Below are 24229 nucleotides of genomic sequence, written 5' to 3'. Positions count from 1 at the left end.
CGATTGTTCAATCCCTATCGAGACTATTACCCTAGCTACCTCCTTCTCTTCTTCCTACCGGGGCCTTTACTGGAACCGTCAGCATGGGTTCAATCGAAGATTTACAATGCCCATTACTAGAACGCGTGCAATCAGTGCACGCCCCCTCGGTGATGCAAGAGGAGATGGTATTATCTACAGTTGCGGATCCTGCCCACGAATCATATTTTGAAACCTACCACTTCAGCGCCCCCGGGATCTTGAACCCAGATCAGCTCAATGGAGCGATACACGCAGTAGCAAGGAAGCATGCGGTACTGCGATCTGTCTTTATCCATCAAAATCAATCAAGTACAGCAAATTTGCGAATTGCGGTGCTGGACCAGGCGTACGTTCTCCACCGAGCAAAGCTACTAAGCCTGCAGCCAATAGATGAGGAACCACTCTTCGGCATCCTTCAGCTTGAAGCCATCGAGAGCGATGAGTGGGATGGAGCTATGCCGTGGAAGTTCGCTTTGACTGTCTGTCAGCAGGAGCAAAAGTCTTCTATCACCCTCAGGTATCACCATGCACTGCTTGATGGTTGGTCTGCGAGGGCTCTTCTGGAACTGGTTCAACAGCAGATGCATATCCCCGGAAATGTCTTGCAAGAGTCGGATTTCTTTTCTCTAGTACGCCAGCCGCTCAAGCATGATTGGAAGCAGGATGAGACATTGCTCCGAGAACGACTGGGGAAAATTGAGACATCGCCCGTACTCAGCCCTGGAATAGTTCCAAATGGTGGCCTTGGGATCGGGGAGGTGATGCGTGAAGTTTCTCTGAGGCAAACTGTCAGTTCACCGGATCGACCAGCTGTTCCCGCACGACTTCTTCGTCTTGCTCTGGCCATGACAGTGTGTGTTTTTAGAAACAGTGAGGACTCCTTGTTCCTGGAAATTAGTTCCGCTCGAAATCTGCTCCTCCCTTCGGACCAGCATGTATTGGGACCGGTACTGAGACCCCAAGTGCGGAATATCTACTTGAAGGAGCAAACCAAGCTCGGGGAATGTGCGCAGCTCTTGCGCTCATCCCACGACCCCCAGCATAACCTGAGCGTTAGCCAGCTGAAGTCCTTTCTGCCCGAGAGTAGCAGAGAGCTGGACGTATGTCTAGTCTGTCAAACCAATCAATCGTACCCTTCGAATGGTGTCGTTGACTGGGAGTGGGTCAGCGGGGAAGCGCGGAACGACCTCCCATTTATCGTGGAGATTTTACCCCCAAGAGAAGGAGTATTCTTTGTCAAGATCCGATACCACCAGGACCGGTTTAGAAAGGAATTTGCATCTTCTTTTCTTGATTTCTTTTGTCAAACCTTGACGTGGATCCAAGCCACTGGTGATAGCATCGAGCACCGGACATTTGCCTCGGCTGCATCGGAAATATGTCACCAGGGGGGTTACAGAGAGCGCTATCTAGAGTTGAATCCTAAGGAAGTCCTCCTGGATGACCCTGCATGTGCGCACGACCTAATTGAACAAGCCGCTGGCAAGTGGCCCAGCAAGATCGCTTTGGAAGCGGAGCATAATCAGTTTATGACATACGCCGAGCTGTCGAACGCGAGCAGTAGGGTAGCCAAAGGCCTGCGACACTACCTTGCCCATGCGCAGAAGGACCAGGCGCTTGTCCCCATTTGCTTTGACAAAAGTGTGGACATGGTCGTTGCCATCTTGGGAGTCCTCAAGGCGGGGTGTGCATACGTGCCATTAGATCCCTCTCTGCCCAAGGAGCGCCTCGTGAGTATCCTAAGCGCCTGTCATCCCGCTGTGGTCGTCGCCGGCCAGACGGAACTCGAGGATATTCTGCATTCGACATGCGGTGAGCTAGGTATCCTGGTGACGTCTATTGACGGTCTTTCCGGGCATGATGCGTCTCCTAATAAATCAAGTTGGCCGGATCATCCATCTTCGTCGTCCCTGGCATATGTCCTGTTCACATCCGGATCGACAGGGATTCCGAAAGGAGTCATGGTGGAGCACAGAAATCTTGTTTCCTTCATGAAAGCAGGGGAGGGAAATGCAGATGGTACATGGAAATCTACGCGGCTGCAGCTGGCTGCGTACAGTTTTGACGCATCCATCGGAGATATCTTCGCCAATCTATACCGCGGTGGCCGTCTCGTATTGGTGCAGCGCAACAAAATGCTTTCGAATTTGAACCACTGGCTGGAGGAGACGTTAGTGACCCATCTCGCATTGACTCCAACTATTGGTGATCTTATCATTTCGCATCTGCCGGCCCGGTTGAAGACACTTATGTTCGGTGGTGAGCCTTTCCACCAGAGCTTTCTGGCACAAGCCCCCGCCGAAACGCGAATTTGGAATACCTGTGGTCCTACGGAAACTGTTGTGGATGTTGCCTGCTGCATACTCGAAAAGAGCAAGACGGATGCCCCCATTGGTCGACCCTTCGGGCAGTGCCAAATCTATATACTACGGGGTGGAAGCAGTGATACCGCGGTTCCTCCGCATGCGGTCGGAGAGATATGTGTCGCTGGTCCCCAGGTTTCACGCGGTTATTTGGGGCGACCGGATCTGACCAGCCTTGGGTTTGTCACGGATCCGTTTTGTCCATCGCAAAGGATGTATCGCACTGGGGATCTGGGCCGTCTCAATCACAAAGGCATGCTAGAACATCTCGGCCGAGCAGATGGCCAGATCAAGCTGCGAGGACTGCGAGTGGAAACAGGCGAAGTGGAGGTGACAATCAAGCAGTCCTCGATCATTTCACAGGTATCTGTCGGTGTCGACCACCTCGAGGGCCACGATCGCGAAGCTCTAGTTGCTTGGATAGTGCCAGCGACGGGTCAAAGTACGCAAGACATTGAACTTGCGTGGAGGGATGAAATACTGCCCCGTTGCCAGCGGCGGTTGGCGCCGTACATGATCCCCGAAGTGTGGATCATGGCTTCACATCTTCCCCTGACAATCAGCGGCAAGCTGAACCGAGGCACTCTATCCTCGTGGGTGAAAAGTGTTGCAAGGGGCGGACCCCACGAAGGTCTCTATGTGATAGCTGCACCGTGGAAAACACAAGAAGTCACAAAGCGGCTGCCAACAAGCCCGGCCGAACGGCTCATAGTAGCCACCTGCGCGGACGTACTGGGTGCAGCACTGCATGGTGTATCTGTGGACTCAACATTTATATCCCTTGGTGGCAATTCTCTCTTGGCCATGCGTCTCTTGGCCGCCCTGCGACAAAAAGGGCTACATTGCTCCTTGCGGGACTTGCTCGGACCCATGACGCTCGCTGATGTGGCAAAAGCTATGTCTCCGTCCAGCGGCCCTAAAACGCAGGTCGCAAAGGCATTCTACTGTCAGGACAGCTGGAAACAGATTGTTGCTGATACCAGTATTGCTGTTGACACGATTGAGGCAATTTATCCATGCACTCCACAGCAAGAAGGCCTTATCCAGAGCAGCCTTCAAGGAGGAAAGTCCACGTACTTCGCAGCGATAACCATACGTCTAGGTAATACGATCAACCTGGACACCTTCCATGACGCCTGGAAACGATTGGTACTTGGGTGTGACATCTTGAGAACCGCCTTTGTATCATCCTCGCAAGTACAGCATCCGCGGGCCAGTGAGTCCAACATCCTTCAGGTCGTTCTGAACGAATCCGCCGCGGACGTGAGACGGGTAGCAAGCCTGAACAACGGAGATGTTGCATTTGAATTTGGGGTAGTCTCTCTCTCGGCAGGAATCACCCAGGAGTCTGTTGATAAGCCGTTGAAGTTGCACCTCAGGATCCACCATGCTTTATATGATGAAGCATTCCTATCCAGAATCACAGCCGAGCTTTCCATCATGTACGAAACACGGGAAATGGGAAGCCCAGGCGCTGCGTTGCCCCCAAGCCGGCCGTTCTCCGCTTTTGTGGAGTCCCTCTGCAACGATGATCCAGAGCTCTCAAAGGGATTCTGGAAGGACTACCTGCACGAAGTGGTTCCCGCAACTTGGCCCGTGGCAAGTGGGATTCGAAGAACGCGAGAGGAGAGAAACCATTATGTAGAGACATGTGTCTCCAGAAAATGGGCCGGAAATGCTGTTGTTTTGGGCCAGATATTTCAAGCAACACCCGCGTCGATTGTACGTGCTGCATTGGCTCTAGTACTGGCACAGTACTCTCAGACGGATGACGTGGTGTTTGGTGAAGTGTCGAGTGGCAGACTTGACCATGATTGCTTTACCCTTGGGCCTTGCCTCACCACTCACCCTGTCCGCATCCAAATTGATCGCAAATCGCCATCGTGGATGCACAAGCTCGTGGCTGACGCACTGGAATCATATCTAGCTACAATACCGTATCAGCATTGTGGGCTAGCCAATATTCACCGACAGATGTCTGATGTTGACTTGATGGCCTTCCAGGTTCTATTTGCCCACCAGGAGGCATTTGTAGAATATAGTGCTGCTGTTCGTTTCCACGTGGAGTCGGCGAGGTTGCAAAACCTCGGGTTTCCCCTCATACTGGAATCGAGATGCGATAAAAGGACTGGTGAACTAGCGCTGGAATGCACCATTGACCGGCGATACTTGGGTGAGCAGGATGCTGCGTGGTTTCTACGAGCTATATGCCGCACGCTCGACACGCTCTCGGCTGTTGCTGGGGGTAAGGTCTCAGAGCCAGGACTCTTGACGGCCGTTGTGGATGAGGAGATGAGACGGACTCTCGAGCATTGGTCGACGAAACGGACCCCGTTTCGCTTAGCAGATACAACGAACCCGGAAATGTGTGTCCATGAGTTTTTTGAAATGCAGGCTCATTTGACTCCACAGAAGATCGCCCTTCAAGTAAACCAGTCCCAATTCATCACATACAGTGAGCTGAACAGGCGAGGCAGCGAACTGTCTAACGCGCTGCTGAACTGGTTCGACAGATTGGGGCTTGTAACCTCAGGAGATCAACAGATTGTCCCGCTCTGCTTCAACAGTGCTGTCGACATGGTGATTGCTATGATTGCCGTGTTGAAGGCAGGTGCAGCATATCTACCTATAGACCAGCATCACCCACAGGGCCGAATCCAGCAAATACTCTCCTTGTCAGGTGCAAGAGTGATGGTGGGCGATGGCTCGGTTGAAACAATGGAAAAGCTTCAGGCTGCAAGCAAGCAGGCAAAATGTGCCATCGTTAGCATTGAAAAGCTGCTGAGTCTGTCTGGAGGGCAGACAGCGAGAAAGCCCTCGTTCCGGCCCACACCGCAATCTTTGGCATATGTGATTTTCACATCTGGATCAACTGGAACGCCCAAAGGGGTGATGGTCGAGCACCGCAACCTAGCAGCTTTCATGCAAGCGAATGAACCGGAGGCGATAGGAACCTGGACTTCAGCGCGGCTGCAGCTGGCGACAGCCACGTTTGATGCAGCAACAGGGGAAACCTTTGGTACGCTAGGCTCTGGCGGGCGTCTAATCCTGGGCCAGAAGACCCATGAGATACTGGCCGCTTTGCCGGACTGGCTGGATAGAACGGTTATCACTCACCTCTTTGTGACACCTCGCGTGGCGGCAAACTTCTTGACGGATACTGACCCTCCGTACCTCCGGACCCTTCACATTGGCGGAGAGGCCTTTGATCCCAGCATCCTACCACACTTGCCCTCTGGGTGTGACGTGTATAATGTGTTTGGTCCAACAGAAACTACCATATACGCAACACACTACAAAATTCGGAAGGAAGACGGATATCGCCGCAATATCCCAATTGGGTATCCCTTTGGGGGCTGTCGGCTATACGTTCTCAACCCGGAGACCTTGGAACAGGTTCCCGTTGGCGTGACAGGAGAGATTTGCATAGGAGGTCCTCAAGTCACTAGAGGCTACCAAGGCCGGCCAGACCTGACATCTCGGTCTTTTCTTAGTGATCCTCGCGTTGCCGGCCAACGCTTGTACCGGAGTGGGGATCTTGGGCGGCTTTGTGGAGATGGATCAATCGAACACCATGGGCGAATCGATACCCAAATCAAGTTGCGCGGTCTACGAATTGAAGTATCCGAGATCGAGTCAGTGTGTCTAGAACATGCGATAGCCACCGCTTGTGCGGTAATTGTGCTTGATCGAGACGAGGGTCAGGTCCTCCTCGCGTTTATCCAGACCCAGAAGGACCACCAAATCAGCCCTTGTTCGCAAGAGTGGAGTAAAATGGAGTATACCCTACTTCGCCATCTGGAGAGCCGTCTGCCTAGCTATATGGTCCCCTCCCGTTTGCTTCCCATCGAAGCCATGCCCCTGACCACTAGCGGGAAGGTCGATCGACGAGAACTCGGCGCTCGAGCAGAGCTGATGGATCAGGAGGGAAAACTATTTACCCCGCAGAATACAAACCTTACTGAAGGCTGGGTTCAAGGTACTACTGAAGAAAAAATTGCTGACGCATGGGAGCAGGTTCTTGGGATCGACAAGGCAAACATCGCCTCCAATATTGCATTTTCTCGTCTTGGGGGTGACTCCATTCGTGCAATTCGCCTGCTATCGCTGCTCCGTAAAGCTGGATTGAAGCTCAATATGGCCGATGTGAGCAACGCATCTACGATCCGGTCACTGGCACAATGCGCAACCTCCCGCATCAATGTGCCCGAAAGGATTGCGGAAGAAGCAACCGACATTGATGCGCATAGCGGACCGGTGGCACTAGGTCCGATTGCTGGAAGATATGCTAGCATCCAGTTGAAGTATGCTTCCCAGCGTGGAGAGCAGGTTATAAATCATTTTAATCAGTCGGTGCTGCTGGACGTGACTGGAATCCCCACATTACGCCTTCAGCTCGCCTTGCAACGTCTTCGCAATCACCACGATGCTTTACGCACGATAGTCCACTGGAGCTTAGATCTCCCAGTGGAGGAATGGACAATTGCGGCGATTCCTCGCTCAGACGTGAACCCACTAAGCCTGGATAGCCCCCGGAGGCTCACGCTAGAAGCCCTCAGTGCGGAAATCCAGCATCGACTGAGTGGATTAGACATCCGGCGGGGGAGGGTCATGGATGCCGCTCTCTATCGCCCAGACGGAAATAGTCGTGTGTTCCTGTTCTGGACCATCCATCATTTCGTGGTTGACATTGTGTCTTGGCACATTCTTCTCGAGGATCTAAACGTCTTGGTGCAGGCAAAGGAGGAACCGGAATCTGTCGTTCTGCAGCCGGCAACCATGGGCTTTTTAGAATGGACGCGTCAGGGCCAGATTAAGTATGAAGCTGGGTCACTGGCCACAGACAGTACACTAGATGCACCAGAAACCCCAGTATCTTCATTTGCCTCCGATAAATTGCCCTTGTGGGTTCGTCAGCCAGGGCTGGTTCCAATTCACCCGCTCAATCGGACCACAACGGTGGCTAGATTAAACTCAAGCATCACAGAACTACTTCTTGGACGCTCAAACAACGTGCTTTCGACGGAGGCTCTTGATCTACTACTAGCAGGGCTGGCCATGACAATCTCCAAGCACTTCACAGGCGCCGTTAGCCGCCTTGTGGTCGGTTTGGAAACACATGGTCGACACACTGGAATCAACAACGCCGATCTCTCGCGATCGGTAGGTTGGTTTACCGCAATTCTACCCATGCTCCTTGACTGCAGAGAGGAATCATCGTCTATCGAGTCCATGGTACGTCGGGCCAAAGACCAGCGCTATCTTCTGATGCAAGACGACCGAGCATTTCGCCATTTCGTAGGCTCCCGCTGGGGTACAGCCAAGGTCCCAAATAATGAGACTATGGGGCTGGTTTTCAATTACCAGGGAGTCAGACAGCAGCCCCGGGGCCATGATGACATGGTTCTACATCCGGTCCAACTTCCAGGCTTACGCTGGAGCGATACTTGTCCATATGCGGTGCCTCTGTCGCATGCCGCACTTGAGCTATATGTGTATGATAAGGAGACTTATATCGAGGCTACATGGCCGTCAGAAGATGCGATAGACGGCGGCGATGTCGCCGAACTCTTAGGTCAACAGATAACAAAAATCTGCCAGTATCTCGATGAAAAGGATCGCCTTGGGCAGACGTCAATTAGTGCGTCATCCACGTCAGCGTTCGGGCTGGTGCCCGGTGACTGTTTCGATCGTGTGTTTCGCCTGTACGCCGAAGATACGCTCGAGGATATCATCCCTTGTACCCCGATGCAAAGGGCCTTGCTTTACGAAGGACTTGCCGACCCTGAATCGCAATCATATGTTACCAGCCGCGTTTGGCGCATCCCCACAGATAGATCAGTGTGCTCGCAGATCGAGGAGGCCATTAGGAGCCTGGTACAGCGACATGAGGTCCTGCGGACAGTTTTCCACGTCGATCCCGAAGTAGGGCCTTTGGCCCTAGTTTTATGTGATACTCACACCCTCACTGCGAACGCGATTGGGCAAGTAGAGGTCAGAAATCATACCGAGCTGGAGGAAATGGTGACGAGCTTGTTACGCAACCCTGAGTATGGAAACCCATTGAAGCAACCGTTCTGCGCTCGAGTAGTGCGTGCCACTGATGGGTCGGGGGCAAAATTAGTCTGGCTACTACACCACAGTTTGATTGACGCCTGGAGCCAAGATATACTGTTTGGCGAGTTGACCCAGATTCTTGTGGATGGTTGCCCGACCGAATCCCTGATGTCTCGACCTTCTTTTGGCTCCTTTGCGCGCTATGTGGCTTCTGAGAGCCGTGCAGACCATACCCATGGGCAGTTCTGGTCGGAGACCCTGAATGGAGTACAACCTACAACATTCCCTCTCTCCTTGATGTCTTCAAGCCCAATGGACGCCGATGCAGTTGTCGTGGAACAGACCTGTAATCTAGCCACTCTATCCGAAAACTGCATATCACCTGCGGCACTGGTGTCACTGGCGTGGAGTCTTGTCCTCTCAGAGATCCTTGATACCAATGATGTTACTCACGGAATGCTATTCTCCGGGCGACAGGTTCCACTTGATGGTGTAGCAGATATTATCGGCCCCTGTATCAGTACGGTCCCAATCCGTACCCAACTGAACCGACAGGGTAGGGTTCTAGATCTTCTACAATCAATAGAGACTGCAATTTGCTTGGCGGGCTCACACAGTATGATTGGGGTCGATGGCGTGGCTCGGGCAGCTGGGGTGGAGGCCCCGGCCTTGGTGAATACGCTCCTTAATTTCTTTGGCGTTCGAACGGACGTGCTCGAGAATGATAGCTTGAACTCAATACTTGAACTAGACAGTGTTGACGATGGACTTCCCCCTTCAATTACGCTGTCGTGCTGGCAGCGGCAGACAGAGGGCAATATTCTGGTGATGCGCCTCGAGCGTCGACATCCTCTGCAGGCGGGAATTGCACGGTGCCTGATGGAGCGCATGGCCTGGTACTGTCATGCACTGTCACACCAGACGGATAGAACACTCGACAGTGTTTTATCAATCACGCCCGATGAAGACCAGCTGCTTACTGAATGGAGCCAGACCGTCGACTCGCCGCTATCTGACGCGTATCCTTGCATCCACGATCTCATTACGAAATGGGCAACGGAGGTCCCAGAAAAGGTGGCGGTTCAGGTTGCAGAATCACAGTTTGTGACGTACGGTGAAATAGACAAGAGGTCCACGGCCATCGCCAGAGTGATACAACAACTTGTTCATCAACGGTCTGAATCTACTCCGCCGTTGATCCCAATCTGCTGTGACCGGGGGGTTGACATGGTGATTGCTATTCTTGCTGTCCTGAAGGCTGGCGTAGCCTATGTACCGCTGAACATCTCCGATCCAGAGGGAAGGCTAGAAACCATCTTGCGTCAAACCGAGTCGACGATAATCATCGACGGGTTACTTGGCGAGGAGAGCCGTCGCAAACTGCATGCGTTTGGTGATCGCACGTCGACCGCGGTGTACACTATCAATGCTCTCTATACAATGCCTTCCTCCAAGGCCCCTCTGCCCCAAATCCACTCTGGGTCGCTCGCGTATGTTCTGTTCACCTCCGGGTCCACGGGGGAGCCCAAAGGCGTGATGATCGAGCACCGCAATCTTACATCATTTATAGCCACGCAGCACGAGGAGCTTATCGGCCGGTGGACGAGTTGCCGCATGCCAGTGGCGGCATATACATTTGACGTGTCGATGGCCGACCTATTGACAGGTCTGGCTATTGGTGCCCGCGTGGCATTGGTGGAGAGTGAGAAAATGTTGGCCTCCCTGCCATCCTGGGCAGACCGAATGTTAGCCACTACTCTCTCCATGACCCCCACACTGGCCTCGCTTCTCGCCAGACAACTTCCACCGTTTGTAGCTTTCATGCTGCTAGCAGGCGAAGTTTTTGACCCCAGTATCATGAAGGCGCTTCCCCGTGAATGCCGTGTTTGGAATGGATATGGCCCTACAGAAACTTTCTATGCAACTTTCCACTTCGTGGACGCAGAGACAACGTACGCTCAGGTACCCATCGGACGGCCGTTTGGTGGCAACCAAATACATATCCTTCACCCAGGCAGTGACGAGCGTCAGCCCGTAGGCGCAATCGGCGAGATCTGCATTGGCGGGACCCAGGTTGCCCGCGGATACCTTGGCCGCGAAGATTTGTGGAATCGATCATTCGCAAGAAGCGCATGCAATCGCCAGACGGTGCTATACAGGACAGGGGACCTAGGGCGGTTCATGGATCGTGGTGTGATCGAGTACCTGGGGCGCATGGACGACCAAATCAAAATCCGGGGCCAGCGAACTGAGCCTGCGGAGATCGAGTCTGTTGTTCATAGCGCCTCGCCTCACGTAGCCCATGCGATTGTCGATGTACATCATCCCAAGCGAGGAACCGGGCCAGTGCACGTGATTGCGTTCATCTCCACAAGAGAGGCAGTGTCTCCCAGTGTGTGCAAAACGCTCATCCAAGAAGAGGTAGAGCCCTCTTGTCGAAATCATCTTCCAGCGCATATGATCCCATCCACATGGATCCACATGCACACAGTGCCACTTACAGCCAGTGGTAAAGCGGACAAGAAGAAGTTACGTTCCTGGACGTTGGCGTTAGAGGACGGGGAAACAGTGCCCGAGGTATCAATCATAGAGTTATCTCCGTCGGAGCAGTCGCACGATACGGGTGTTTTGCAAGCCCCTGACAGCCCTCGTGAGGCGATCCTGAGACAGTCATGTGCCCAGCTATTTAAAGTTGATGAGAATCGGATATCATTGGGACTGTCTTTCATATCATCCGGAGGTGATTCTCTGCTGGCATTGCAGCTGAATGCTAGGCTGAGAGAAAAGGGATTCACATGCACCCCTCGCGACATTGTGGGGGCTCAGAGTCTTGCTGAACTCGCAAAGAATTTGAAAATCTCGAATGAGAGTGTGCCCCCGGTGCCCATTGCAGACTGGACACTAGATCTTGACGAGATGGCACGTCTCCCACCCAACGGCATTGAGGGCTGGGAGACAATAGTGCAACGTGCCGGAATCGATCCCAACCAGGTCCAGTGGGTCATGCCGTGTACACCATTTCAGGAAGGCATTCTCTCGAGCAGCGACGCAAGTGGAAGCTCTGTTGGATACTTGGCTCACATGAATATCGGCCTGGGCAAGGAGATTGATATAGAAGCCCTCAAATATGCTTGGCAGAAAACAGTTGACCACGAGGAGATGCTGCGGACCACGTTTATACCCACCCATATGACCAATACACCAGGACCTGAACAGGACGGCTCACTCCTCCAAGTGGTTTTATCTCCTCAATCGTCGCAAGCAGGTCGGGTCAAGTCCATTCAGGTGGTCAGCACCTCTACTGTTCACCACGCTGCGCTTCCATATCTGGAGGGGGAAACTGAGCAGGCCTATATCCCTGTTGCTGTCGTTGTTGCTATCGAGAGCCAGGCCGGCGAGGGCCAAGAATACACGCTTCGCATGACAATGCATCATGCGCTGTATGATGAGGCATATCTATCCTTGTTGTTAAAGGATTTATCTGCTAGATACCGATCAATCGCATGCAACCAGGGAGTCGCTGAAGTGCTCCCAGGAGATCAACGAATTCCGTTCTCCACCTATGTGCGCTTTGTGCAATCTAAGCTAGGTAAAACACCGTCCGCGTCTCCTGCCGGCGAATTCTGGAAACGCTATTTGGCGGATGCTGTTCCCAGTACATGGCCACTCGCGCACGGGATGCAAAGCTCCATCACTTCGGTGATGAGCCCAGAGACGTCAGTGATGGAATGGACAGGCAACCTTCGAGCCGCAGCTTCCAACAATCAAGTTACTGTCGCCGCGATCGTTCGTGCAGCATTAGCTCTGACTGTGGCCGAACACTCTAATGTTACTGACGTCGTAGTCGGGGAGGTCTCCAAGGGCAGACCCGACATTCGCAGCCACGGCGATTCAACATCCAGGTTGATTGCAGGGCCATGTGCAACCACTCATCCAGTTCGGATTCGATTAGCCGACGAAGGTGGATTCAAAAGACATACTATGCTGCAGCTCTTGCGCGAGTCTTTCACCTCCTACATGGAAACACTGCCCCACCAGTTTTATGGCCTTTCACGCATAAGAGAGCAATCCAGCCGCGTAGACCTATTGCCCTTTCAAGTTCTCTTTGTCTACCAGGATTCGTTTCGCAGCAAAGAAGGACTCGCTGGAGACGGCGCCTTCCAAGTACAAGGGGGTCACTTGGGGCAAATGGGGTTCCCCATTGTTGTTGAATGCTCCTGTCTCCCTGGGGATTCGGGGGTTGTGCTTCACTGCACCTATGCACCAGATTTGATTGACAAACCTAGCATTGAGTGGTTCCTACACCATATTGCTCAGTCGATTGATGCTCTCGTACAAGTGGACGCGACCGGGAGTACCAGTATGAGGTTGGCACGAGTCCCTCTCAGCTCCCAGGAGGCTCGGCAACTTGAGCTATGGAGCCGCAGTCATCGAGCAAAGGAGGATAGAGAAGTCAATGAGACTCTTCCCACGTCTTTACCGCACGCCTTTGATGATATTGCGACAAGTATGCCTGAGAAGGTTGCTTTGCAATCTTCACAGCATGAATATGTTACCTACGGTGAACTGCAACAGCGAAGCACGGCCCTGTCCCTGGCGCTACAAAGATACATAGCCTCATCGGACGGCCTCAGCTCTCAACATCGGGTCATTCCAATATGCTTCGAGCGCAATACGGACATGGTTGTCGCAATCCTGGCGATCCTCAAAGCAGGTGCAGCATTTGTACCGCTTGAGCCTGGCTACCCAGCAGAGAGGCTCATCAGTATAGTGAGGACGACCGGTGCTTCGCTCATTATTTGTGGGACGACGGAAAAAGAGACAGAGACCCTGGTCTCGGTGTCCCATGCAACAAACACGAGCCTCGTTACCCTGGATGATCTGAAGTCCACCCCTACCTCGGGCCACACTGTGCTCGCACAACATTGTAAGGACGACTCTCGCATTGCATATGTGTTGTTTACGTCGGGCTCGACAGGGACCCCTAAAGGTGTGATGATCACGCACCGCAACCTACTTGCCTTCATGCAATACAACAACCCGGATATCCATGGAAGGTGGTATAACTCTCGGATGCCGGTGGCCTCTTATACGTTCGATGTTTCCATGGCAGACATCCTCACAACCCTTTGCTCCGGTGGCAGGGTAGTCCTGGTTCCAGTACAAAAGTTGTTCTCTTCACTGGGCGCCTGGGTCGATGTTTCAATCACGTCTCATATCTCTCTAACTCCGACAATCGCAAACATGCTCTGGGAGCCAGTCAAGAACGCTGCGGTAGTTTTTCCATTCCTCAGCGTCATGCTGTTGGCTGGCGAAGTATTCGATGTGCAGCTTCTGAACTATATCCCGGACGAATGCCGGGTCTGGAATGGATATGGCCCAACCGAGACGTTCTACGTGACGTTCTATCATGTTCCAAAAGCCCGTACCAAGGGACAAAGTTCAGTCTCGATTGGATACCCCTTTGGAGCGAATGAGGTGCACCTCTTGGGCTTCGAATCTCATGATCCTGTACCAGTTGGATGTATCGGTGAGATCTGTGTGACGGGCCCACAAGTCGCACGCGGATACCTTGGCCAGCCAGAGCTAACAGAGCGACATTTCAAGCGCCATGTTCTAGGCCAGACATCGGAAGGCCTCCTTTATCGGACCGGTGACATGGGAAGGTTCCGCCCCGATGGGAAAGTAGAGTACCTAGGTCGACTCGATCGCCAGATCAAGATACGTGGTCAACGCGTGGAGCTCGCAGAGATTGAGGCGGTGGCATCACAGCATGATTTGCTTGACAGTTGTGCGGCCGTGGTGGTGAATCGTTCCACTGGAGATACCCTGAGTGTATTCTGCGTGCCGGCTTCAGACAAACCCCCTGGCAAAGTGTGGGACGGCAATACTGCTGCTCAAATCAAAGCGTGGATTGCCACCAGACTTCCGGCACACATGGTGCCCTCGTATCTCTTCCCGTTGGAGGGGCGGCTTCCTCGTGTCCCCAGTGGGAAAGTAGACCGCCGGTTGCTGGCTCAGAAAGCCACAAGTCTGTTAGCAGACCCTGCGCTATCCAGTCTGGACCAGGACACGTATGTTGAACCCACGACGGAGAGAGAGAAGGTAATCTGCGAGATCTTCGAAGAAACATTGGGCCGGCGTGTGAGTAGCTTGGACAATTTTCTCCACCTTGGAGGACATTCCATCCTCGCCATTCGAGCAGTATCCAAGATCAATAATCGCCTCCATGTCAATCTTTCCTTCAAAGATGTGTTCGACTGTCCAACCGCTCAGACTTTGGCACGACGACTCGACTCTACGGCTACGAACCAACAACTGTACACTTCAATTCCGAGGCTCCCTCGAGATAGGACGATAGTCAGGCAGTCATTCGCTCAGGGCCGACTCTGGTTTTTAGACCAGTTGCATCCTGGCTCGACTTGGTATCTGATGCCCTTTGGCCTTCGCATTAGGGGAGAGCTGCATCTCGAGGCTTTGGAGGCGGCAGTGTCCACGATTGAGGAGAGGCACGAGACACTGCGGACGACCTTTGAACACCGCGATGGGGAAAATATCCAAGTTGTACATCCATTTGCACATCGTAAGCTCAGGGTTGTTGAAGTGCCGTCCGCAGCGGGCGAAGAAGGCCTCTTGCGCGCCCTAAAGGAGGAACAATCCACCCCATTTGATCTCCAAGTGCATCCAGGGTGGAGACCACTCGTCCTTCGCCAGAACAAGACGTCGCATATTCTATCGATCGTTATCCATCATATTATCTGTGATGGTTGGTCTGTCGGAGTGCTCCTGAAGGAACTCAGTACGCTCTATTCTGCTGCACTCTATGGTCGCCCCATCAATGCTCAGCTGCCACCGCTGCCCATACAATACCGCGACTTCTCAGCGTGGGAGAACCAAGAAGGCCAAAGAGCAGAGCATGATCGCCAGCTAAAGTATTGGATAAAAAGGCTCAACGGCAGTAAACCGGCAGAGTTCATTGCTGATAAGCGAAGACCTCCAACCCCATCGAGGCAAGCAATCTTCGAGGAAGTTGGCATCCATGGTGCCATGTACGACCGCTTATGCCAATACTGTAAGCAGCATGAGCTAACACCTTTCATTGTTCTACTGGCCGTCTTCAGAGCCACCCATTACCGCCTTACTAGGGAGGCCGATGCGACTATCGGTACCCCCATTGCCAACCGAGGGCGCGAAGAGCTGCACGACATAATTGGACTCTTTGTGAACGTGCAGTGCATCCGGCTGAAGGTCGATGATCACGATACCACGTTCGAACACCTTGTCAGTCAGGCAAAGTCAGCCGCTACAGAGGCCTTTGCCCACCAGGATATCCCTTTCGATCGGATCGTGTCTGCCCTGCAGCCCGACAGAGAAACAACCCAGAATCCGTTGGTACAGACGGTGTTTGCCGTCCATCCGCAAACAGAAGGGAAAGAGCAGCTGGAGGAGCTCGAGACCGAGCAGATCCTCATGTCACGTACCACTCGATTTGATCTCGAATTTCACCTGTTCCAAGAAGCGGATGGTTTAAGCGGTCAAGTCGTGTTTGCTCAAGATATCTTCTTCTCTGGAACCGTTAGATCCATGATTTCGGTATTCTACGCGGTTCTTGAGTGTGGGCTGAACCAGCCAAGCACAAACATTGCTTCCATGACCTTGCTCAACGACCGCTCGCTGCATGACATGCACGATCTATTAGACATAAAGCGGACGGACTACCCACGGGATGCGACTGTAGTTGATCTATTTCGTCAGGAAGCACGGTCACATCCGGACAGCATTGCTATTGTACACGAAGGAAAGGAGCACACATATGGCGATCTTGACCGTCAGTCAGACAGTATCGAAAGGTGGCTACGCAGTCTTCACCTTGACCAGGAGACCATCGTCGGGGTGCTCGCAGCACGATCCGCTGAAGCAATCGCCGTTTTCCTAGGGATTATGAAAGCAGGTTTCGCGTACCTACCACTAGATGCCAGTACTCCGCATACTCGCATTTGCAGCATCCTGTCATGTATAGATGGAAGGATAACTGTGATTGTGGTGGATGGGGTAGGGGTTGCTGTGCCAGATGTCGGATTGGCTCACGTCGAGTTCATTACCCTCTCTCGCATCAGGGATGGCGAGCGACATAAAATTTCAGAAAATGAGCGGCTGGATGGTCAATCCTCAACATCCGCGACCAGTTTAGCGTGCGTCCTGTTTACTTCAGGGTCGACTGGAACGCCCAAGGGAGTCTTGATCGAACACCGTGCAATTGTACGACTGGTCAAGGAACCCAACTTTACCAGAGCCGCAGGCAAGCCTCTAGCCCACATGGCTAATATTTCCTTTGATGTGTCTGTCTGGGAAGTCTTTATGCCTCTCCTTAGTGGTGGCGTGGTGGTATGTATTGATGCGATGACAGTGCTGGACTATAAGCGCCTGAGCGATGCATATGCTCGCCACAGCGTGCGAGCGGCCATGTTCACCCCCGCATTATTCAAACAATGCCTGCTTGAGACCCCTTTTATTGTTGAGAGCCTGGATCTATTGATTCTAGGCGGAGATCGCCTCGATCCTGAGGATGTCTTCAGGGCAAAGCAATTCACACAGGCTACCATCTTGAACGGATACGGGCCCACGGAGAACATGGGGGCAAGTACTTTATACCCCCTGCTAGACGAGGAGGCATATGCGAATGGTGTGCCGATTGGAAAGCCAATAAGTAACTCTGGGGCTTATGTTACGGATGATTCACTCAATATTGTCCCTGGAGGTGTGGTTGGGGAGCTTGTTGTCACCGGTGATGGGCTAGCAAGAGGATATACAGATCCTGAGAAGAATCAAGGTCGCTTTGTAGACATGGTCATTGGCAACGATATTGTCCGGGCATACCGGACGGGGGACTATGCGCGATGGAGACCGGTTGATGGGCAGTTGGAGTACTTTGGCCGTCGAGACGACCAAGTCAAAATCCGCGGAAATCGGGTGGAAATGGGGGAGATTGAATACACCCTTCTCTCCCACAGCGCAGTACGCAGCGCTGCCGCCGTTGTGAGCGGCCAAGGGGCGGATGTTGACCTTGCAGCATTTGTAGTCTTGCATCCGATCCACGACGAGGTGGCGGAGACGGAGCGGGTGGATGCATGGAAGAATGTCTTTGATACCGAGGCGTATGACAGCTTCACACTTCAACCCGACCGACTAGGGAGAGATTTTGTCGGATGGCTCTCTATGTATGATGGATGCAGTATTGACCTTACTGCGATGGAAGAGTGGCTGGATGACACCCTTCGGACCTTGTTGAACGGCCAAGACCCTGGAAAGGTCTTGGAAATTGGCACGGGTTCCGGAATGATCCTGTTCAACATTGCCAAAGGGCTGGACGAGTATGTTGGGATTGAGCTGGTGCCCAAGCTCGCCCGTATGGTCGAGCAAGTGGCCAACGCCGACGAAAGACTGGCAGGGAAAGTGAAGGTCCATACGGGCGTGGCTGACCGTATCGAGGATTTCATTCCTGGGTTCATCCCCAATCTGGTCATTGTTAACTCTGTGGTGCAATACTTTCCAAGCGCGGGCTATCTCTTGGAGATTATTGAGAAACTGACTCGGCTGGAGGGTGTCGAGATATTATTCTTTGGCGACATCCGGTCCTACCCTCTGTACACCGAGTTTCTGGTATCCAAGGCTTTGCATAATGACGGCGCAAAAGCAACACAGGATCAGGTCAGGAGATGTATAGAGGAATGCAGAGCAGCCGAGACCGAGCTACTTGTGGATCCTGCATTCTTCACCTCCTTGGCCTGTCAATTCCCGGATCGGGTCGAGCACGTCGAGATTCTCCCCAAGCTGATGAGTGCCACGAATGAGCTCAGCTGCTACCGCTACTCTGCCGTTATTCATATGAAACATGCTACAGCACCGCCACGCGCCATTTACCAGTTTGACGAGAGCCAGCGGATCGATTATACATCGCGGTCCTTGAATTCCCGAAGCTTGCTGGAGCACCTGCAACAATCGCATGACAGCTCCATAATAGCAGTGGAAAACATACCAAATCGCAGGACAATCCTTGAGACATATATAGTGGATGCCCTTGAAGACCGGATTCCTCCTCGTCCCATGGACACTCAGAGTCACTGGCAGGTCCGTCACCGTAACCGAGCAGCCCAGAGCTCGGCCTTGTTGCCGGGAGATTTGGTCTCCATAGCCAACCAGGCAGGATGCCAGGTCAACATCAGCTGGGCTAGACAACGTTCACAGCGCGGGGCATTCGATGCAATCTTCCATCGACTGAGGCCAGATTGTCCACAACAGCGAGTGCTATTCAACTTCCCAGCCGATCATCAGCGTCAGGACATCGGCTCATTCACAAACCATCCCATCCAAGGTCAGCAAGATCAACAGCGCATAAGTGAGCTCAGAGCGTACTTGGAGGCGCAGCTTCCAGCATACATGGTTCCACGCACCATCACAGTCCTCGATCAGCTCCCACTGACAGATCGGGGCAAGGTCGACCGCCAGGCCCTTCGCCAGCGAATGATACAGCAAGAAGCAGTAGCTACCGAACTGCAGCCGAGCTCAGATAGAGAAACAGTGGATTCCGGCACTCCAACTGAGCGAACCGTTTGCAAGGTGTTTGCGGAGGTATTGGGGCTGCAGTCTGTTGATAGAGAAAGCAGTTTCTTTAGCCTGGGGGGTCATTCTCTGTTGGCTCCCCGAGTGGCGTCTCAACTATCGAAATGTCTGGAGCGCACTGTGACTGTCAGAGACGTCTTCGACTGCCCAACGCCTGCGAGATTAGCGGATCGATTGCTATCAAAACAGTCGGATGGTAATATGGAAAAGATCTCTACTATTGATGGTAAAACGAATCTCTTTGCATTTGACAAGGTTAAATATCAGAATGCCCTTCGCGACTGGGGTGTTCAGTTCGACGAAGTGAGTCACTTGATGCCTTGCACTCCGTTCCAAGAAGGAGTTTTGTCAAACTCTCTAGCTGCACCAGGAGACTCCGGCTATTTGAGTGTTGTACGGCTGGGGCTGGAGTCAGACCTTGATATGGAAGCAATACGGCTCGCATGGCAAGAAGTGGTTCAGCGCGAAGAGACACTCCGCACTGCTTTCATTCCGGTTGCTGAGGATCTTTCTTCATCATCCATTACCTCCAGCACCTTTTGGCAATGCGTCTTCGACCAAGACTCCCATGAGGTTCAACGGCTTTTGTTTATCGATGGGCCAAATAGGCAGCGGGACCGCCCTGCTTTAGGCTTTGGCCATATCCCGGTCTCGTTGGCTTTGGTAGACGCACCGAGCTCGTGCAAGGCCAGGGACAGTTGCTCGCCCCAACTTGAACTCACCATACATCACGCTCTATATGATGAGGCATATTTCCGATGGATCATTGAGGACGTTTCCCGAGAGTACCATAAAGCTCGACTGGCAGAAGACCGTATTCCCCAGCGGCCTACTGACAAATCTGTGAACATGATTCCGTTCAGCGCGTTTGTCTCTCAGCTGCAGGCAATTCCAAAGGAGGGTGCAACCTCATTCTGGAAAGAGTATTTAAATGGGGCTCCTGCCGCGTCCTGGCCGGTTGCGAGAGGGCTGGAGAGTGGCCGAATAACAACAATAGACGAGTTCTCGAGCCGGTCCCTGACATGGAAGGGAAACATGCATGAGTTAGCCGGAGCTAGAGCAGTCACTTCTGCCGCGATTTCTAGAGCTGCAGTGGCGCTCGTCGTAGCAGAGCATAGTGGTGTTGAAGACATTGTTATTGGAGAGGTGTCGAGTGGAAGATCCCTCTCTGATGGCGCTGCCGGGTTCGTAGCCGGTCCGTGTATCTCAACACACCCTGTCAGGATACGCATGCAACAGAGGCAGGGATCGAGCAGCAGTCAGCAGAGACTGTCCTTTGACCAGTTGGTCAAACATTCGCTGGATTCCTATTTGGAGACGGTGCCCTACCACCAGCTCGGATTGCCCAGTATCCGGCGGCAGTCAGATGCCCCCGATCTCCTGCCCTTTCAGGTGCTTTTCGTTTATCAGCAGGCTTTCAATTTTGAGATGCAGCTTCGAGAAGAAACATTGCCCAACTTCAAGGTCCAAGGGGGCCACCTTGGTCGGTTTGAGTTTCCCGTTGTGCTGCAAGCATCATGCCATCCAGTCACGGGCCACCTGAACCTACAGTGCATGTTTGATCCAACGGTTCTAATTCCAGAAGATATTGAGTGGTTTCTTGAACACATATCTCAGGTTCTCAGCTCCATCGCCGACAGTCCCTCTCAGCCCAATGCCAGGCTAACTGTTGGTGACGCCGAGGAGGCAGCGTTGGCAAAACTCGCGGGCGAGAGAGGGCAAACCCCGGAATTACCGTTGAGTACTGGTGGCGAGTCTCTGTGCGCCCATGATATGATATCTCGACGGGCCATGGAGACCCCTTGCAAGATAGCTCTGCAGTATGAACTCTCCCGGTTCATGACATACGGAGAGCTTGACAGTCAGAGCACCAAGCTATCAACCATGATCCGCAGGTTTTTCGATCACACTCTCAAATCGGAGTGTCATCAACAGCCTTTAGTTCCAATTTTCTTCGACAAGGGAGTGGACATGGTATTAGCAATGCTGGCCGTTCTAAAATCTGGGGCTGCTTATATTCCACTTGACGTGTCCCATTCCGAGCAACGTCTAGGGGTGATATGTCAATCCGCGCAGGCCAAGCTTATAATTTGGGATGGCCACAGAGGTTCTGACAAGCTACATGCTATTGGGCACTCTACAGGCGCCACCGTCTCGACCCTGAACGAACTTTCCGACGCAGCGGACGGTTGGAAAAGCACTCGGCGGCCTGGGCGCAAGCCTACGCCGTCCTCTTTGGCCTATATTATCTACACGTCTGGTTCCACGGGCGTACCTAAAGGCGTAATGGTCAATCATGCAAATTTGGTGTCCTTCATGAAATCCGCAACAAGTGACACATACATGTCCTGGACCGTGAACAGACTCCAGATCGCTTCATATACATTTGACATGTCAGTCAGCGATATCTTCCCCGTCCTTGCTACAGGGGGACGCGTCTTACTTGCCCAACAACAGTCGCTCTGGAGCAATCTGGCTGGGTGGGTGGATGCCTTTGCAGTAAATCAACTCATGACAACACCCACGGTTGCAGATATGATGCTTTCCAGTGCATCCTCCGACGGATTCCTGTTGGCGCATTTGCGCGATGTGATAGTGGGAGGCGAGGCCGTCAAGACAGACATCCTGGATAAGGCACCGGCAGAAATGGTATTCTGGATACAATACGGTCCAACCGAAACTACCGTTGTTGTGACTGGCTGTATGCTTCGAGGACCTACATACCGCCACCCTGTTCCGCATTCGCAGATTACCGCAATCGGGTTTCCTCTTCATGGCTGTCGCGTGTACATTCTACAGCCAGGCACGTCCAACCGAGTGCCTATTGGAGTACCAGGTGAACTATGCATCAGTGGACCACAGGTAACTGCGGGATACCAAGGTGGCGTGGATCCTTCCGAAAGCCCATTTGTCCCAGACCCCTTCTGGGCCGGGCAGACGATGTACAGGTCTCGTGATATTGCCAAAGTCCACGGCGATGGGATGATCGAGTGGATTGGGCGGATGGATTCCCAGATCAAACTGCGGGGCCTGCGTATTGACTTGGGCGAGATCGAGTCTACAGCCAGGCAGCTCAATGGTGTCCAGTCGTGTGCTGTCGTCAAGGTGGACCAGACAGAGAAGGAAACCTTGCTTGCCTTTATCGAGGTAGCAAGCTCTCACCAAGGACAAATTACCCCTTCCATAATCCAGCAACATATGGCGCATCATATCCCGGCCTACATGGTCCCTGCCCACATTCAACTGCTCGACACACCACTTCCGCGCACTGCCTCTGATAAGCTGGATCGAAAGGAAATCCATGCCCTTGCGAACAAGCTTGTGGATAACGGAGAGTTACTGTCCTTGCACGCCAGCGAGATGCCAGCGGCTGATCGCCCATGCCCAGGTACTTTGGAGGCGACGCTCGCCTCTTATTGGGCTACTATACTAGGAGTCGATAAGGAGGTGATCAATCTGCAAACGCCCTTCTCTTCTTTAGGGGGAGATTCCGTGCGTGCCATCAGTTTACTCGCGCTACTGCGGCGCAACAACTTCCAGCTCAATTTGACAGATTTGGGTACATTTTCGACCATCCGATCCCAAGCATCCAGAATCCTCTGTGACAAGCAACCACGAAGGCTCCCTGCTTACATGCAGTTGACCACACGCACCACCAGTCGGGCGACGATGGTGCTGATCCATCCCTTCTTCGGTCAGTCTAGTGTGTTCGACCATATAGTGCCGGCTCTAAGCAACCAGTACGATATCGTGCAAGTGTCTGATCCTTTCTTTGGAAAGCCCGAGGGCCCCGCATCCCTGCGCGACTGGGCCGCACATTACCTGGCAGCGCTTCAAGTCCAGCTGACGCAGGGCCGCCCAGTCGTTTTGGTCGGGTACTCTTTTGGCGGCCTGCTGGTACTGGAAATGGCACGATTATTGGAGGTAACAGGAAAAGGATTCCCCTTCTCTACCGTCGTCGTTGACACACGTTGCTACGATCCGCACCAGCCGTTCTTCAAAGATGAGGAAGAGAGAAAAACAGCTGCCGAAGATGCCGTCCGCCTCTTTGGCCCCGGCCAAACAAGAATGATCGAGGAACACTTTGATAAACATGCCCGCATATGGGAAAATTCCGCGTGCCCGGACAAGTACCTCGGCCGTTCGCTCTACCTGGCCACTCCGGATGCCGTCGAGTCAGGTATTGTAGACTGGTGGCGGAATCAGTGCCCGCACATTGAGGTTCAGCAAGTGGAATGCTCGCACGGGGAGATTTTCGGTCCTGCGATGACTGGACGCGTAAGTGTCTTGATAAATGAGCATTGCAACCTAGATACCAAGCACAATGAGGCTTAGGAAGAACGTGCGCCTCATACGAGCATATCTACATTTTCTGGGGTCTGGTAATTGTTTGGCTTTCTTGATATTTCATTAGTATGGGGAGATAGGGGAGATACGATGAGAAAAAATTGCAAGATTTGAGGATGTCAGCCGGAGGGTTCTTGCGGCGATGGTCCTAATCTGACAACTCAGTCAAGCACCTCGCTCGTTCTGCTATTACAGCCATTTACTAATAAGAAAGTATGCCAGCCCTTTTTCTTATTTAGGTTTTGCCTTATTCCACTACAATTATACATACGCAATCTGATCCCACATATTCCCTTCATAATATATATTATCCGCAGTTGTACTAGCTGCTGTTCAGATTTCCTCTGCTCGCGAAGGGTTGATTCCAACCTTTATCGTTAATGTACTTTTATATCCTTATTCTTGGAATTAGGCTATCGCAACAAGCTCTTTTACCCTTATTACTACCTCTCACACTATTTGCAAACCTTCCAAAGGCCAAGCACCTTTATGCTAGTACTATATCTACTTGATAATACTAACTATTATTATTTTAATGATAGTTATCTCTAGCCTTATCTTAACCTAATCTAGTTATCTAATAAAGCCTCTAAGCACTAAGGCGGTGTATTCGCTAGAAGGCCTTTACTAGAAGACCTTTCTTAATATTTCACCCTGGCTGAGCAGATCACTCGGCGCTCCGCTTAGTTTACTACTAAAATAGTCTGCTAGGCCCTCTTATCTTTTTGGGTTTAGCTTGTTTCCTATACTTAAATATCTCGCTTTCTCGCTACATAATTAGAATGACAAGACCTTCAATCTTCTCTCTCGATGACCTCAGT

The 24229-nt window shown here is 52.5% G+C and overlaps 1 protein-coding gene across 1 annotated transcript; it reads left to right on the top strand.

Annotated features, from left to right (window-relative positions):
• Positions 1-83: 83 nt before the first annotated feature.
• BJX68DRAFT_266661 (putative nonribosomal peptide synthase) lies at positions 84-23396 on the top strand (the record flags this gene model as incomplete). Its single annotated transcript, XM_071045571.1, has 3 exons — positions 84-8961; positions 9028-15490; positions 15563-23396. 3 exons carry the CDS (start codon positions 84-86, stop codon positions 23394-23396), a joined length of 23175 nt encoding a protein of 7724 aa, XP_070899321.1.
• Between the last annotated feature and the right edge of the window lie 833 nt (positions 23397-24229).

Source organism: Aspergillus pseudodeflectus (assembly GCF_044049435.1).
Source record: "Aspergillus pseudodeflectus strain CBS 756.74 chromosome Unknown BJX68scaffold_20, whole genome shotgun sequence".
Taxonomy (NCBI): Eukaryota; Fungi; Ascomycota; class Eurotiomycetes; order Eurotiales; family Aspergillaceae; genus Aspergillus; species Aspergillus pseudodeflectus.
Note: the sequence above shows the minus strand (reverse complement) of the source record. Positions and strands in the feature narration are given on the sequence as shown.